General features: G+C 53.3%; 1 protein-coding gene and 1 long non-coding RNA gene across 13 annotated transcripts in view; one reads left to right on the forward strand and one right to left on the reverse strand.

Moving 5' to 3' along the window:
* AGO2 (argonaute RISC catalytic component 2) overlaps positions 1-17,384 on the reverse strand; it is a 107,696-nt gene that overhangs the window by 16,797 nt on the left and 73,515 nt on the right. For 8 of the 12 annotated variants that reach the window (XR_013397446.1, XR_013397444.1, XR_013397445.1 and 5 more), the window contains 9 exons: positions 13,271-13,452; positions 11,178-11,314; positions 10,315-10,449; positions 9,393-9,480; positions 8,602-8,749; positions 7,669-7,788; positions 7,398-7,520; positions 3,023-3,156; positions 523-707 (listed from right to left, as the gene is read on the reverse strand). Coding sequence is in view for 9 of the 12 variants with exons in the window: in XM_077944121.1 (XP_077800247.1) it covers positions 523-707; positions 3,023-3,156; positions 7,398-7,520; positions 7,669-7,788; positions 8,602-8,749; positions 9,393-9,480; positions 10,315-10,449; positions 11,178-11,314; positions 13,271-13,452 (1,252 nt within the window). In the remaining 3 variants the exon portion in view is untranslated. Of the gene's footprint in view, positions 1-522; positions 708-3,022; positions 3,157-7,397; positions 7,521-7,662; positions 7,789-8,601; positions 8,750-9,392; positions 9,481-10,314; positions 10,450-11,177; positions 11,343-13,205; positions 13,453-17,384 lie in introns of all 12 variants that reach the window. The other 4 variants (XM_077944120.1, XM_077944125.1, XM_077944124.1 and 1 more) reach the window with 4 other exon arrangements.
* On the forward strand, positions 2,683-5,731 carry LOC144330873 (uncharacterized). Its single transcript, XR_013397463.1, has 2 exons — positions 2,683-4,718; positions 5,175-5,731. It is a non-coding gene; the product is annotated as an uncharacterized LOC144330873 (long non-coding RNA).

Here is a 17,384-nt window from a genome sequence, read left to right on the forward strand (position 1 = left end):
AATAGCTTTTTCTTCCCTTCTTTTTTTGGGATGTTGAACTTAGAGAAGTGTGGCTTTTACATGTCCATAATCTGTCTGTGGTTGGGCGTGGGGCCCTGTGGGTGACCCCCTGGCATGGACTTTGGCAAAACGCCACAGAATTCTGAGGTGGGCACAGAGGTTACACACGGGCTGAGTCCCGAGCAGGAGCTGACCCTGGTGCAGCGCTCTGTGCGTTAAACAAACGCTCCTCCATCCTGCCAACACGCATGCTGTGTGATGGATGGGGTGCCCACCCATGTGCCAAGGCATGTGCCACCTGAGGTGCTGACTGCCCACGAGCACGGCATCATACAGGACGACGGGGAGGCCCCGAACACAGACTTGGCAGTGATCAGAAGCCACCTCTTCTTCCTCAGCCTCCTGGAAGGCCCGAAAGGATCACCTTTCTCAGTGCAGCAGAAACACACAGGGGCTCAGGCAGGAACAAACACCATGGAGACCACGACGGCTCCCTGCAGCCAGCGGAGCGCCCACACCTACCGTACACGGGCGTCTTGCCAGGCAGGATGACCACCACCAGCTGCAGGCCTGCATATGTGTTCTTCAGGTGCCGGAACATGGGCTCCACGCTGTCCGCACCCTGCGCGTATTTGCAGAAGCACGGCTGGCCCTGGATAGGCATGCCGGCGTCTCTCGAGATCTTTCTGAGCTGCTCTGTGAAGGACCTGCAGGAGAAGGCTCAGTTCACTACGGTGCACTGGGAATGGTGGAGAACTCAGGCCGACCAGAGGCTCTAACACAAGGGCATCATTTTTACAAAGCCCAGAGCACTTTCACTGAGGTCAAAGTTGTTCTTAAAGTCCTGGACGAGGCCAGAATTCAGAGCTACATCTCCCAACACATACTGCCTCATGAGAAAGGTTAAGTGTGCTCAACATACACGTAAGCGCACTCGAAAGTCACCTGCAGCTAACTTGCTACCGTAACACAGCAGCCTTTAAACTGTGCTCACGCTGCCTCGCTGCTGTGGCGGCCCCGGTGCGGACGCAACGCTGTCCCCGTAAACTGCCGAGCAGCCCCTGGAGCTCCTGTGAAGGGGGCCAGCGTTCTCCCCATGCGCAGACCAGCACTGTCGGAGGGAGATTTTCAGCTCACTGTCCTTTTGGATCTTTTCCCCCAGTTGTTCTGATGGGCACAACCTGGACCGTATGACATCATCACGAGAGAAAATCCAACAGCCCGCAGCCCGAGGAGTGGTGGCAGCTGGCGACGGCCGGCCTGGTGAAGCTGGGGCGGGGTGCGAGGCACGGCAGCGGCTTCTATTTTAAGCTGAAGACTAAGAATCATGTCACCTTCTACAATAAGGGCGAGGACAAGGCACTCCAACCCAGCCAGTGTCCAATTTCCTGTACATTAGATCAGGTCAAGAAACACGTGTGTGTCCACCTGTATCTTCAGCTCCAGGCCAAAGTGAAGCAAGGGGCCAAGGACAGAAGAAGGGGCAGGAGGTGACCCCGTGTTCAGAACTAACCTACTTTAGTTTGCTTCCCAAACATCCTCTCTGGGCTTCCACCTCCTCTGCCAGCAGTGTGGACAAGAGGTGGCCTCAGAAGGACAGATGGCCACTTGCCAGCAAGACGTCAGCTCCCAGGGCCGTGCCCGTTCACAGCCAGCCCTTGCTGGAACTGTCAAGGGACCGGCTATACCTCACAGGCTGGAGTTCTCTCCTGCTGCCCCCACAGAGCGGGGAAACAAAGACTTTACGTTCCCTTTGAAGTTTGGCAAAAAGGCATGAGCCACCCTGCTGTGTGCTCCCGACAGTCCCGCTGGGCTCGTACCTGGCACAGCTGTGCTGGTCAAGGCGAGCGTCCTGGGTGAGGGCAGGCCCTTCCACGGCACTTGGGCTTCCTAGAGGGCCCGGCGCTCACCTGGGCAAGTGGCAGAGACCTGAACCAAAGCTTTTCTCCTCTTAATCACTGCCCTTGTCTGGGAAGGAAGATAATACTCCCAGCCTCTCCACCTCTCTACTTCACCATCTCTTCCTGATTCTTTTTTTTCTTTTCTTTTTGTTTTTTTGAGACGGAGTCTCGCTCTCGCTCTGTCACCCAGGCTGGAGTGCAGTGGCAGGATCCCAGCTCGCTGCAAGCTCCGCCTCCTGGGTTTACACCATTCTCCTGCCTCAGCCTCCTGAGTAGCTGGGACTACAGGCGCCCACCACCTCACCCGGCTAGTTTTTTGTATTTTTTTAGTAGAGACGGGGTTTCACCATGTTAGCCAGGATGGTCTCGATCTCCTGACCTTGTGATCCGCCCATCTCGGCCTCCCAAAGTGCTGGGATTACAGGCTTGAGCCACCGCGCCCGGCCTATTTTTTTTTCTTGAGATGGAGTCTTGCTTTTTCACCCAGGTTGGAGTGTAGTGGTGTGATCTCGGTTCACTGCAACATCCGCCTCCCGGGTTCAAGCGATTCTCCAGCCTCAGCGGCCCGAGCAGCTAGTATTATAGGTGCGGCACCATCACGCTTGGCTAATTTTTGTATTTTTTGTAGAGATGGGCTGGTCTCAAACTCCTGACCTCAAGTGATCCTTCTGCCTCAGCCTCCCAAAGTACTGGGGATTACAGGCCTAAGCCACTGTGCCCATCTCTTCCTGATTCTGTCTTCACTTTCTCCTTCTAATTTACACAAATATGGAGCTAAATTATTTTTTTTTAAATAACTGGAGTTCTTTGAATCCAATTCTCTCTTTTGCCCCTCCTTATAAACCTCCTTCAGATCCTGTTTGGTTTCGTCTATGGTCTGCGCTACTTCTCCATGCTCACTGCGAGGGTAGGTCCCAGGAGTGAGGGGCACCGACGGGGCAGCATGTCTTGTCCTGGCCCGGGCAATGGTATTTGACAGGGAAAGGCTGATGAACCTGACACCAAAACCCATGCCAGTGCCCTCACCCCCGCCCCAACCAAAGTCAGTCCTGCAAGTGGTCACTCGAGCTGCCCATTGGGCGGGACCCCCAGGCCGGAGCTTCTGCCTGTGGAGGGCTTACTTCAGATGGACTTCTGTGCACTGGCGCTGGGGGGCAAAGCACGCGATGGCCCACACCTTGATCTCGATGCCCGTGTGGAACTGCTTGTTCCGCATGTCCCAGACGCCCTGGACAGGCGTCGCAATCGCTTTATTCTGCAAATGGCAAAAGGTTCCGGGTGAGAAAACATAGAAAACCTAGTCCTTCAACCTTAGACTTTGTTACTCTCACTGCTGGTCCCCCTGACCAACAATGGCTTCTCAGGGAAAGAACTGCTGTGTTGTCTCCTGTCTCTGAACTGCCTAGTGATGCAGACAACCGGAGGAACGGTAGATGGACGGGCTGGTGGAAGATGGGTGGGTGGATGGTTGATGGGTGGATAAGGTAGGTGGGTGGTCAGTTGATGACTGGTGGATAAGATGGGCGGGTGGATGATTAATAGGTGGATAAAGTGGGTGGGTGGATGGTTGATGAGTGGATAAGATAGGTAGGTGGATGGAGAGAGAGATGCATAGATGGATAGATGGATAGATGGATGGATGGATGGATGGATGGATGGATGGATGGATGGATGGATGGGTAAGTGATGAACAGACAGATGGGGGCTAAGCCAGGAGGAGGGAGGCCCAAAGCTCTATCCAACCTCATGAGTAGCCTGGAGAAACAGAAGTGCCTTGCCATGCCACAGGAAGGTCTCCTGTTCTATACTGAGCTTTCCCTCATTTCCGCTCCCCTATCATCAATGACGTGGGAAGGGGAGATCAGAGCTGGGACTGAGCCCGTAGCTTTTTCCACTCAGCATGCCACTGCCTGCAGCTGTGTCGGAAATGGGAGCTACTTCCACTTGAGAAGAGAAAGGCGAGCTGTGCAAATACGCTGTCAGCTCTCAGCTAGAAAAGGACCAGCCCTGAGCACTGTCACCTAAGGAATGTTTGAACCGGCTTCAAGTGCTTCTCAAGAGAAGGGTGGGCCAGGAAGGGTCCTTTGTGGGACGGACAGGCACTCCTAGGCCTGGGGGCATCACTAAAGGATGCGGCTGTGCCTGAGTTGCTGTCATTTACTCTGTAGAGATTTTTGTTTTTTTAGCAGAAAACATTTTTCGTACAAAATCTTTTCTGTAGAAAACATTTCGTACAAAATGCCTGCTGTAGAAATCCGACACGTGATAGAAATAAACGCTTTGCTTCCTATATTTTTATAACTTCCGCCTGTTCCCACCAGCCTCCCTGTGTGCAAGAGTCTCACAGACAGCCTGGGGCTCCAGACAGGAAGTACACATACACACACACACACGCACTCACATGCACACACACGCACACACACACACAGGCTCTTACTATACAGGTACTTCTCAACCTCAGCACAACTGACATCTGAAGTTCAGTGATTCTTTGTCACGGGGCTGTCCTGTGCCCTGTAGACTATCCCACTCACCCCCAAGTTGTGACAATAAAAAATGTCTCCAGACACTGCCAGATGTCTCCTGGGGGGCAAAGTCATGCCCGGTCGAGAACTCCTGCTGTACACACTGCTTTCTGAAGGACATTTTGTTTTTTTGCACTAACAATGGACCGGGGGTAGGTAGGGCAGGGGACAGGAATGTTTCCTCACATTAAAATGTTTTAGAGATCTGGAAAAAGGTATTCATGTATTAACAGCAGCATTACAAGCTCAGTCAGGTGTGGTGCTGAGGTGGGAGGACTGCTTGAGCCCAGGAGTTCAAGACCAGCCTGGGTAACATAGTGAGACCTCGTCTCTATAAAACATTAAAAACCTAGCTGGGTGTGGTGGTGTGGCTGTGGTCCCAGCAATTCGAGAGGCTGAGGTGGGAGGATCACTTGAGCCTGGAAGGTGAAGTCTGCAGTGAGTTATTACTACGTCACTGCACTGCAGCCAGGGCAACAGAGAAAGACTCTGTCTCAAACAAATTACAAGGTTGTTTTTTCTTTTTTTTTGAGATGGAGTTTTGCTCTTGTTGCCCAGGCTGGAGTGCAATGGCACGATCTTGGCTCACTGCAACCTCCGCCTCCTGGGTTCAAGCGATTCTCCTGACTCAGCCTCCCGAGTAGTTGGGATTACAGGCATGTGCCACCACACCCGGCTAATTTTGTATTTTTAGTAGAGAAGGGGTTTCTCAATGCTTGTCAGGCTGGTCTTGAACTCCTGACCTCAGGTGATCCGCCCACCTTGGCCTCCCAAAGTGCTGGGATTACAAGTGTGAGCCACCGCGCCCGGCCTTTCTTTTTTTTTTTTTTTGAGACAGTCTCACTCTGTTGCCTAGGGTGGAATGCAGTGGCACAATCTCGGCTCACCGCAACCTCTGCCTCCCAGGTTCAAGCAGTTCTCCTGCCTCAGTCTCCAGAGTTGGCTGGGATTATAGGCGCCTGGCTAGTTTTTGTACTTTTTAGTACAGACAGGGTTTCACCATGTTGACCAGAGGCTGGTCTCGAACTCCTAATCTCAGGTGATCTTCCTGCCTTGGCCTCCCAAAGTGCTGGGATTACAAGCATGAGCCGTGGCACCCAGTCTACAAGCTCTCTTAATCCCTACACTCTGAGATTTTTGCAAGGTTGGCTTACACAAGTGCTTCTGTTTTTCAGACAACCACTGCCCTTGCCCTTGCTAAGAGGGCTTCCAAGAAGCCAGCAGGGCTGTGAAGCGGCGCTGGGTTCAAAAGCCCCGTCCCCCCACGGGGGCAGGCACTCCTCTGCTCTCCCTGGGGTCTCCTCCCCAACTCATGAAGCGGAATTATGCGCTCTTCCTCCTGGGCTTGGGCTGTGTTTATACAGCACCTGGGGCCTGGGGGGACAAGCAAGCCAGGGAGGGCTGAAGGGCCTCGCTCAGACTCCTTTCAGAGAGACAAGGAATGGCTGTGCCCACCACCAGGGACACAGACCCCTACATGATGGGGTCCCACGCAACAGCGCCAGAGGACAAGACACGCACGCACAGCAACACAGAACGGCCAGCAGCCTCTCAGTGAGCTCTACGGAAATATTTAGCTAGAAAACAGCGAGGCACAGAAATACAGGTACTGCTATTATTTTCACAAAAAGGGGTGAATCATCCCTGGGTGATTTTACAAAGGAGAAAGAACACCAATTGCTTCCTGAGAGGACAACCGAGAACTGGGAAAAAAAGAGACTTTTTTCCTCTCATTCTTTTAAATCTTCTGAATTCTGAAAAATTTAAAAAACAGAACTTTTTTGTTTAAAGTATTTTTTATGTTTTGAGACAAGTCTTGCTCTGTCACCCAGGCTGGAGCGCAGCAGTGTGATCTCAGCTCACTGCAACCTCCACCTCCTGGGTTCAAGTGATTCTCCTGCCTCATCCTCCTGAGTAGCCGGGATTACAGGCACGCACCACCACTCCAGGCTAATTTTTGTATTTTTAGTAGAGACAGGGTTTCTGGTCTCAAACTCCTGATCTCAAGTGATCCACCCGCCTCAGCCTCCCAAAGTGCTGGGATTACAGATGCCAACCACTCACTGCGCCCAGCCCAGAACCTATATTTTGAAATAAGACAGGAAAAAACAAACAAAAAACAAACCAAAACCTCGTTCCAGGTCCTGAGGATGAGGGTAAAATTCTGTTAGGTAGAAACTAGGGTGTAAAAGGTTAGGCAGACCCTTACACAGATGCCAGGTGCTTAAGAAAGTCAGTAACCTCTGACACTAAGGCCCTGCAGAGCCCTGGTGTCCCTCCCAGCGTGGTCACCTCTGGACCCTCCCACCAGACGTGGTGTGCTTGCACCCGAGGGTCTGCCCAGGAGGAAATGAGAGGAGACGTCGGAGGGCTCAGTGCTCAGGACACCTTTGGTTCCACACTGATGAAAAGGAGAAGTTAAGGGCTGGCCACAGTGGCTCACGCCTGTATTCCCAGCTCCTTGGGAGGCTGAGGAGAGAGATTTGTTTGAGCCTGGGAGTTAGAGGCTGCAGGGACCTATGGTCATGCCACTGCCTTCTAGCTCGGGTGACAGAGCAAGTCCCTGCCTCAAAACAAACAAAACTAGAATTTAATTAGCAAGGACAAAAAACTGTTACCAAACACCCTCATAGCAAAAGTTAAAGAATACAAAAGCAGTACAGGCTTCTGGGAAATAATTTGACCCTCGGTGAGCATCCGTCACGCAAAGAATGGCACTCTCTAAACTTTCATGGGATAATAAAAATTATCTTCTGAAAACATTAAGGGTAATTCTGAAAAACTTTAAAAAGGCCCAAGGAAAGTCATTCCTTTATGAAGTCTCACGCCTTTTACAGGCTCAGCCCGGGGTAGAAAGGATTCTCCTGCATGGAACACAGTCTACACTGCGGCCAATGGCTCAGAACCTGAGAGGGTTTGCGGGGCACAGACATGCCCCGCAGCCACACGGTCCCCGCTGCCCCGCACGTACCCTGCCCCCGTAGAGGATGGAGGGCGGCTGCAGCACCCGCCCAGTCACGTCCGTCATCTCATCTTTGACCATGATTCCAAATTCACGGACGTATGGATCTGTGTTGAAACTTGCGCTTCGCATCTGGCAAAGGGGAAGAAGAAAACGCACGGAGTGGGTGGGGGCCTCCCATCTCTCCAGCAGCTGCATCCGTTCCAAGCATCAGAGGTTTCTGTGCCAGGGCAACCGGACTGGACTCCACAGGGCGGCCCTGCCCGGGACTGACGCTCACCAATTTGCTGATCTCTTCTTGCCGATCGGGTGCCGACCTAGCAGTCGCTCTGATCATGGTTGAGGTCTGATTGTCCGTTAATTTTTTAATACATCTTTGTCCTGCCACTATGTTACAGACCTGCGAAGAGGACATAGAGACAGGTCATCAGTGCCGCACTGGTGTGACCAGGGGAGCGGGCAGGGGACTCAGGGGCTGGTGGCCTGTCTCTGCTTGGGACTGTCTCTTTTTCATCCCTGGGCTATGAAGCGCCATGCAGGTGTCTGCTGTGGGGGCTGCTCCACGGCCTTCCACTTCACAACAGAAATCCCTGCTAAGTAAACCCCACGTCGCGCGAACACACAGATCCCACGGCCTCTGTGCCCAGCCCACCAGGTCAGCGGGGCTGTGTCCTGACACCAGCACTTCTGGGCTTTCTCCAGTCTTCGGTGGCTGCGGGCATGAAAGCGGCTGCAGGTGTGAAAGACGTCTACCTATGGGACAAGGCACTGGAGCTGCCCAGCCCTACTGAACGACAGCAAAGTGCCAGAATCTAAACACCAAGGGAAGAGTTACAGCACACGGCTCAGGGTCGGAATTTGACCCTTTCCCAAGGCAAGGATTTTTTTCAAAGAGTCGTGATGTTAGAGGAGAGTGAATGACGCAAGCGTGCAGTGACAGAACACCTGCCTCCGGCTGCGGGGCCCGCTGGGCGCGTTACACACAATCTCAGTCAAGGCTCACGCCAATCCCACAAGAGAGCTGCGGACCCCATTTTACTGAAGGCAAAACCGAGGTGCAACAAAGCCCATTAACCCACCCGAGTTCCTGCAGCAGCAGCAGCAGTGCCATTTGTACCTGACTGGGGCCTCGGCAGTTTCTGGAAGCTGCATGCTCCAGCCCGGAACGCTGCCCTCCCAAGCCCCCAGAGACCACAGGGAGAGGGTGACTTGCCTCCAGGGGAAGGTAGGTGTGTTTCTGCTCCTGTCCGACTTGTAAACATGGGAGGTGGGGGTAGCGCAGAACCAACTTGTGCCTGTCCTTGAAGTACTGGGCCACCGTGCACTCCACCGTCTGCCCGCTCTCCTGCTGCAGCGGGAATCTGAGGAGCAAAAGGGCTGTTCAGGCCGAGGTCATCCCGGGGTCCCTTCCCTCACGCTGCTTTTCATTTGGTTTTTCTTTTTAGGGTGACGTGTGAGGAGCAAACATTCAGAGCACTTCTGGGAGTGAAAACCACGTCACGTGCTTTGGGTTATCTGGAATGTTCCTGAGCCCCTAAATTCTCATTTTGTTTCTGGAGTTGGGAAACAAAAAAATACCTACAGGCGTCATTACTCATAAATTACCCACAATGTCACAGTGTGTGTACAGGAGTCAGGACGAATGGAGGCGTCCAGAAAGGTCTGTGCGTCTTCCAGCAGACCGTGGCGACCCTGGAAGCCGTTTACATGCCGCGCGTTCCCAGTGCCCAGAAGGCCTGAAGCCCCCAGGACAGGACGAGGAAAGCAGGCCAGGCCGGTTTGGCAGCCAGGGCCTCTGCACGGTGACGGCAGGAGACGCCTCACAAACTTAGGTGAAGTTTGGAATCTACTGAGCCATGTAAGGGACAATTTTAGGATTGAAAAACAGCACGAAATGGTCCTTTCCGGAGAATAGGCATAGAATCGTGGCTCCAGAGTGTGCCCATCGGGGTGACCTTGGGGGCCCCAGCCAAGAGAGTCTGTCTGAAAGGAAGGGCGTGTTACGTTTGGTGACTGGCGGGCCGCCGGGTCACATTGCAGACGCGGTACTTCCTCTTCATCTGCCCACAGTGCGTTATCTCCACCTTTAGACCTGGGGACACGGAACACAGGCATCAGCGTCTGGGCTGTCCCGACCTGAGTGCAAGCGCCACTTCCCGAGAATCAGTTTTCATAGGAATGTGGCTGCGGACTCAAGTTAAGGGGGCTCCAGAGGGCTGCAGGGCTCCCCTAGGGAGGCTGACCCACAGGTCACCCCCAGGCCACCCCAGCTGGGTCCATCTCACCTACAAGAATACCCCATGGTGGGGGGGAGGCTCAGCTTAAAGCATCGGGTGTCCACCCTCATGCTATTCTGTGCCCCCCGTGGGTCATTGTGGTAACACGGGGTACTGCGGATGGCCCTGCAAATGGCCTTCCAAAAGGACGGGTTCAGTAGGCAGGGTTTGTGGAGCCAGGGGCAGGCACCCACTCTGTTGCTGATGGGTAGAAGGACCCCAGACAAGTCCCAGACCCCCCAGTCTGAGTTTCTGGGAGTAGAAAGCAGGCTGACCGGCTACAGATGCCTGCCGGGCTGTGTAAAGTTAAATGAAAACAAAAGAAAATGCATCCTAGGTTCCAGCGTTACGAAACGCTGATCACACCCGCGCTGCTGCTTCTAGTCCTGATATCATGACTCAGACGTGACTGACTCCCCAAACTCAACCTCACCCCCACCCCACGGGGTTGTATTTATTTAGGAAACGCCCACTCCTGCTCGGGGAAATGGGTCTAATTCATTTCCGTGCTACTTCATCTGATGGCTAAATTCCGCCACCCCCATCTCCCTAAACGCACATAAGAACCACAACCGCAAAATGCGGTCCTGGAGGCAGACCGGGAAGGGGCCTCCCAGCCCTTAGCCAGGTGTGCTCGGACAGTTCATTACCTTTAATTTCTTTGGTAAACTTTACCCTTTGGGAATCTGTCAGAGGTTTTTGTTGTTCTTCAATACTTTTAAAATCCAAAACTTCACAAACAAACTCGATTACTGGCTGTGCCTTGTAAAATGCTGTTGCCGACACTGTAGGCGAGAAAAGACAGAGGCAAAGGCCTAAGCATGACTGCGGGGCTGCTGGACAGGCCCATAGTCCTGGAGGGGCCTCACAGGCCAGGCCAGCCATGGTGGGGACACCCGGCCGGGTTTCTCACTCCCTACCAAGGCCAGCCTTGGGCCTAGAGACAGGCAGGCCAGCAGTGACAAGCCCAGGCCCGAGCTGCTGACCCTCCCTCTGGTCAGGGCGACACCCTCTGAGAAAGAAGCCAGTGTGGTAGGATTTTCTGGGGACCTTCTGGTGGAGATATTTCTGAAATTCACCATTCCCTTTTATGTAATTCTTTTTCAATAAATGTATAACTGAGCAAGATCGAATTCTCATTCCTTTCTAGAGCTTTTCATAATAATAAACTCCCAAATGAGAAGACCGATCCTTTTCGCTGGACTTCACGCTCGTCTTTTTCACAGAGAGGGCAGCAGATGTCCTGCACGGAACAGCGGGATCCTCAGGCCCGCCTCAGCCCCTGACCACAGCCTCTGAGGGCGCGACCTCCTGGCGGCTCCACACTGGCCTGAGAGCCACTGCCCTAACCCACCCAGCACTGCAGGTGAGACCAGCCAGGTGTCACGCAGCAGCGCCGGCTCTGACAGAGGCCATGTGTGGAGCTGGCCACAAGCCACCCCGCCACCGGGGTCCTGACCCCCAGCCCATGCCCAGCCCTGCCCTGCAGTGAAGATCCCAGGGCACTGCTTACCATCAATGTTCAGCATCATTTTCCAGAGAGAAGGCCGGACAGACTGATGGAAGCCAAACCACACTTCTCGGCCCCCGCCAAGAGGGTTGGAGCAGCCCTCAGACGCAGTGAAGAAGGAGCGGCCCACGGGGGTGTACCTGGAACCAAGAGACCCCACCCCACCACCTGTCAGATGCGTCTTCCAGAAGGAACAGTGGCCTCTGGGTGGGCTTTGTCTGTGCCCACCACACCCTCATCAGAGCTCCGTTTCCCCTCCTTTTAAATCCATGTTTACTTCGCGGCACTCCAGCCTGTGTACATGGCCTGCTGTGCGGGACGCTGTAACGGCAGCAGGCTGGGGGACCTGTGGCCTCACTGGGGAATGGTGAAAGATGTTTAAACGCACCGCACAGGTGGAGCACAAACCCCCAGCACCTGGTGTGTTTCTGGTCCAGGCTCCCTGTCCTGGCTTCGTCTCGCCTTACTGTCCTCACTGTCTACTCTTCACTTCACCGGGCCGGTGTCCCCAAGCACAGGTGGAAGTGGGCACCTGCCAGGTGCCAGCCGCAGCCAGGCCCAGCCTCAGCTGTGGGGAGATGTGCCGCTTCTGGCCGTGTGGCTGTCCACACATGACCCAGCATCTGCCAGGTCCTTTAGCCGCGGGCTCCCCAGGCAGGCTCCGAGGCCCCGAGCTGCCTGCTGTGGGCTCCCCCGCAGGAGGTGGAAGGGCCAGCATGAGGGCTTCACAACCTCTTCCGGGCCTGGGAGGGATGCTGTGCTGGCCGGACTGGAGCCACTCGACTGAAGCAGACACATTCTCCAGCACAGCAGCCTCGCCTGCTGCACGGGCACCGAGGGGTCTGGTGGCCCGGGAGGCGCCGTCACTAATGATGCTGAAGGGAAGACATGCGGTGGGCCTCGGCACTCCCTACCTGTGGGCTGCACTGACCCAACCACCCCCATGGCCCCTTCACTCTCCACCTGAGACGCGCTAATAATCCTGCCTCGGCTGCTTTTCTTATCCCAAAATGAAAACGGCAGTTTCCGCCCTGATTATAAAGTGAATGGAAGTAATCCAAAGGAATTCAGAAAAGAATCACAGTCATTTCTGCAACTCCATATGAAAAAGTAGATGCCATTTTGGCAACCATCCTTCTAGACTGTTTCTCCACATACCTACGGCCTTCCTCTACCGATAGTTCAAAGCAGAGACAGATTACACGTGGGGGAAGGTGCGTTCCTGCTGGGAGCGACAGCCTGTCCTGTATTTGGTCACCTCCTCCCATGCCTGAAGACTGAGAACACCATGGTCCCCTAAAAATCTTACACATGACCTCGAAGCACCTTCTCTTCCATGAGGGAAGCCCCAACGCTCTCCTGGACTCTTAAAGCTTTGGTCAGTCCTGGGGTGTGTGAGTGTGGGGCTTTGTTTCGGTGTAGGCTTTGGTTCGAAAGAGACGAAACTTGAAAACTCAAATTGTTCCCAGGCACCAGTGTGAGGGCAGGTGTTCCGGGGCGGGAAACTGAGGGCTGACGTGCTGAGCTGGCCTTGCTCCTCCAACAGCGGGGGACTCAGGAAATTAGCGCAACCCTCTGCCCAGCAACCGGGCCGACTGTGAGCCCTCACACTGTCCCTACATCCTCTCCCAGCAATCGCAAGCGTGGCAATTTGTGGTAAAAGAGTAATCCTGAGAATAAAGACGTCCCCAACAATCACAAAAAGCAGCGGTGACGGTCCCCAGAGCTGCGGACACGCGTGCAGCACGAAACTGGGAACAGCATGACTTTCCTATCACGAGTCCCAAGTGCAAGGGCCAGAGAGGAGCAGAAAAGTGCTGGGGGCAGAGGGCTGCGCGGAACACGAAGGCACCAATGTGCGCACAAACAGGGAGGCCACACTTTCGGGCCAGGCCGAGAATGCTGGTGACTTATGTTTATATTAACACTGTTTCCACCTTAGCACCATTTGTGTTATCTTCATCACAGAAAACCTACGTGACCATTCCCACCCTGGTTCCGAGAATGAGCCGTTCCTCGGACAGATTTCACCCTGCAGGGGACCCTCGGAGCCGCAGCGGATTTCCCCCACCCTTGGTCCCATGTGGCGCCCTCACCTCATGGACGGCAAGTGCCTCATGACCACGTCCAGGGCCTGGATCGTCTCAAAAGGGACGCTGGGCAGCCGCCCTGAAAGTGCATCGTGTAACGCCTGCAAGCTCACACAGGACACCCACTTGATGGACACCTTGAAGATGCGATCCTTGCCTTCTCCCGGCAGCGTGACCTCCAGCTCCACCTGCGAGGATCCAAGGCACACAAGGTTACTCCCTCCTGCGAAGCCCCAGGGAGGACGCAGCCCAGCAGTGGCTGGCTTCCAGACGTCTACTCCTGGGTGAGGAAGTCCCTGCCCAGGCCTCTAGCCAACCACCGGCCACATGTGACTATGGAGCACTTGAAATATGACCAAGGAACTGAATTTTAAACTACTCACTTATGTACAGAGTCACGTGTGGCCGTGGCCAGCGTACTGACAGTGGTCGAAAACGTATCCTCTTGTTTCACCCTCAAACAATGAACTCACTACTTCCTCCCCAGTCTCTGAATGGCCCCTTCCCTCACCCACAAGTTGCACCTAACGCCAGATCATGCTGCTGTCACCTGCAAACCCCACTCCGCTACTCACAGCCTGCAGTTAAATCGCGATCTGGGCCTCATACCTCCAAATACGTGGACATACACAAGCCCACTCAGGTGACGCGTGAAGCAACTTCGCTATTTGCTGATAATGCTTCCCAGTGTCTCAGGAACACCGACGTGACAGGTTACGGATGTTATATACTTTATCCTCACATGCCCAGTGACCCCAGCAAGGGAAAATTCATTCGCCACTTTTGTTGAGATAGGGTCTCACTGTGGCCCCAGCTGGAGTGCAGTGGCGCAATATTGGCTCACTTCAACCTTGACCTCTTAGGCTCAAGGGATCCTCCCACCTCGGCTTTCCAAGTAGCTGGGACTACAGACGCACACCACCAAGCTCGGCTAATTTTTTAGTTTTTTTTTTTTTTTTTGAGACGGAGTCTCACTCTGTCGCCCAGGCTGGAGTGCAGTGGCCGGATTTCAGCTCACTGCAAGCTTTGCCTCCTGGGTTTACGTCATTCTCCTGCCTCAGCCTCCCGAGTAGCTGGGACTACAGGCGCCCACCACCTCACCCAGCTAGTTTTTTGTATTTTTTTTTTTTTTAGTAGAGACGGGGTTTCACCGTGTTAGCCAGGATGGTCTTGATCTCCTGACCTCGTGATCCACCCGTCTTGGCCTCCCAAAGTGCTGGGATTACAGGCTTGAGCCACCACGCCTGGCCAATTTTTTAGTTTTTTATTTTGTAGAGATGGAGTTTCACCATGTTGCCTGTGCTGGTCTCGAACTCCTGGGCTCAAGGGATCCTCCCACCTTGGCCTCCCAAAGTGCTGGGAGTACGAGCGTGAGCCACTGTGCCTGGCCGACTCACCACTTTTCATACATGAAAACGCAGAAACCCAGACTTAAAAAAATAGCCCAAGGCCACAAAGCCACGAAAGGGCAGAGATGGAATTTGGACCCTGAAGGCCTTCCCACTCCATGTGTGACGCCAGGGCCCCAGGCATTCAGCACCAGCCTCTCCTACCCTGCCCAGGGCCCGCTGCCTCTGCTCCGCTCACCTGAGGTGCCCTCCCTGATTCAGGACCACAAACCCTGCTTGCCGGCATGCCCCAGCCCAGTGTTGTTTGGTGGCACCAGGCACATTCGCTTGCTCGCCCACTGCCCACCATACCCATGCCCGGCTCCCATCTGCTCACACTTGTCGCTCAGGGCCTGGCTTCTTGCCACACCTTGTTTGAACCTCACAGAGCAACAACCAGACTCTGCAGATGTCACCTGCCCACCTGGGTCCCAGGTACACACCCTTTCCACCTGGGCCTGGGCTGGCTCTGGCAGATGCCCACCAGCACTCAGAGCACTGTCGTGCCCGACGGCCCCAAACTGGCCGTGCCCCGAGGACCATCTGCAAAAGATGAGGGTGAGGAAAAACGAGCAAATCCTTCCAGCTGGATGGACTTCAAACATCGAATAGCAAGAAAAGCAGCAAGCCACAGAAGGGCACCGCAGCACGATTCCTTCCGGAAGTCAGAGTCACACGCACAGGCGATACAGCACAGCTGAGGAAACCAACAGAGGGAAGGGCCAGCTTCACTCAAGTCATCAGGACAGCAGAGCAGGTGGCAGGGGGTGAGGATGCAATCAAGGCTCGGCCCATGGGGGATTTCAGGGTGGGAGGAGGGAACAGCTGGGCCTGGGTGGGGGTACAGGATGTGGTTTAATACCACTCTTTAAATGTATGTACATAGCTAGCCCTTGAAAAACATGGGTTGGAACTACGCAAGTGGAGTTATATATGGATTTCCTTCAGCCTCTGCTACCCGAGACAGCGAGACCAAGCTCCTCCTTTCTCTCCTTGGCTTGAAGACAGAGGGGTCCTTTATAATAATCCACTTCCACTTAATGGATAGTAAGTATCTTTTCTTTACCTTATGATTTCTTAAGTAACTTTTCTCCAGCTTAAGAGTGTAAGAATAAACTATATAGGGCCAGGCACAGTGGCTCATGCCTGTAATCCCAGCACTCTGGGAAGCTGAGGCAGGTGGATCACCTAAAGTCAGGAGTTCAAGACCAGCCTGGCCAATATGGCAAAACCCCATCTCTACCAAAAATACAGAAACTAGCTGTAACCATATCATACATTGTGGAATAATATGCAGCCATAAAAAGGAACAAGATCAGCCAGGTGTGGTGGCTCATACCTGTAATCCCAGCACTTTGGGAGGCTAAGGCAGGCGGATCACGAGTTCAGGAGTTCAAGACCACCCCAGCCCACAGTGAAACCCTGTCTCTACTAAAAATACAAAAAAATTAGCCGGACATGGTGGCATGGGCCTGTAATCCCAGCTACTCGGGAGGCCAGGGCAGGAGAATCACCCGGGAGGCGGAGGTTGCAGTGAGCCGAGATGACACCATACTCCAGCCTGGGTGACGAGAGTGAAACTCTATCTCAAAAAAAAACCCAACAAAACAAAACAAATACAAAAATTAGCCAGGTGCAGTGGTGGGTGCCTGTAATCCCAGCTACCTGGGAGGCTGAGGCAGGAGAAACATTTGAACCCAGGAGGTGAAGGTTGCAGTGAGCAGAGAGAGCACCAGTGCACTCCAGCCCTGGGCAACAGAGTGGAAAAAAAAAAAAAAAGAAAGAAGAATAAACTATATAATACATATGACATATTAATTTACAGTTTATGTTATTGGTAAGGCTTCTGGCCAACAATAGGCTATTAGTAGTAGTTTAAGTTTTGGGGGAGTCAACAGTTATACACAGCTAGGTGCAGTGGTTCACGCCTATAATCCCAGCTCTTTGGGTGGTTGAGGTGGGAGGACAGTTTGAACCCATGAGTTGGAGACCAGCCTGGGCAATATAGGGAGACCCCATCTCTGTGCTCCCAGCTACTCAGGAGGCTGAGATAGGAGGATCGCTTGAGCCAGGGAAGTCAAGGCTATAGTGAGCTGTGATTGTGCCACGGTACTCCAGCCTGGGCAACAGAGAAATTGTTTCCAAAAAAAAAAAAAAAGGTTATGAATGAACTTTTGATTGCATGGGGGATCAGTGCCTGATATGTTTGGCTATGTCCCCACCCAAATCTCAACTTGAATTGTATCTCCTAGAATTCCCACATGTTGTGGGAGGGACCCAGGGAGGTAACTAAATCATGGGGACTGGTCTTTCCCGTGCTATTCTCGTGACAGTGATCCAATTGGTTTATCAGGGGTTTCTGCTTTTGCTTCTTCCTCATTCTCTTTGGCCGCCGTCATGTAAGAAGTGCCTTTTGCCCTCCGCCATGACTGCAAGGCTTCCCTAGTCACATGGAACTGTAAGTCCAACTAAACCTCTTTCTTTTGTAAATTGCCCAGTCTTGGGTATGTCTTTATCAGAAGCATGAAAGCAGACTAATAAAGCACCACTAACCTTTTTTGTTGTTCAAAGGTCAATTGTATATATATTTCTTTTTCATTAGTGGTACTTCATAATAAAATTCTAAATAAATCATACACAAGTAACAGTAACTGAAAATGCACATTTGACGTAACATGGCAACATGGCAGGCACTCCTGCACTCACTGGTTCCCCCCTTTACTTTCTTTCTT

The sequence above is a fragment of the Macaca mulatta genome, chromosome 8, assembly GCF_049350105.2.
Source record: "Macaca mulatta isolate MMU2019108-1 chromosome 8, T2T-MMU8v2.0, whole genome shotgun sequence".
NCBI lineage: Eukaryota > Metazoa > Chordata > Mammalia > Primates > Cercopithecidae > Macaca > Macaca mulatta.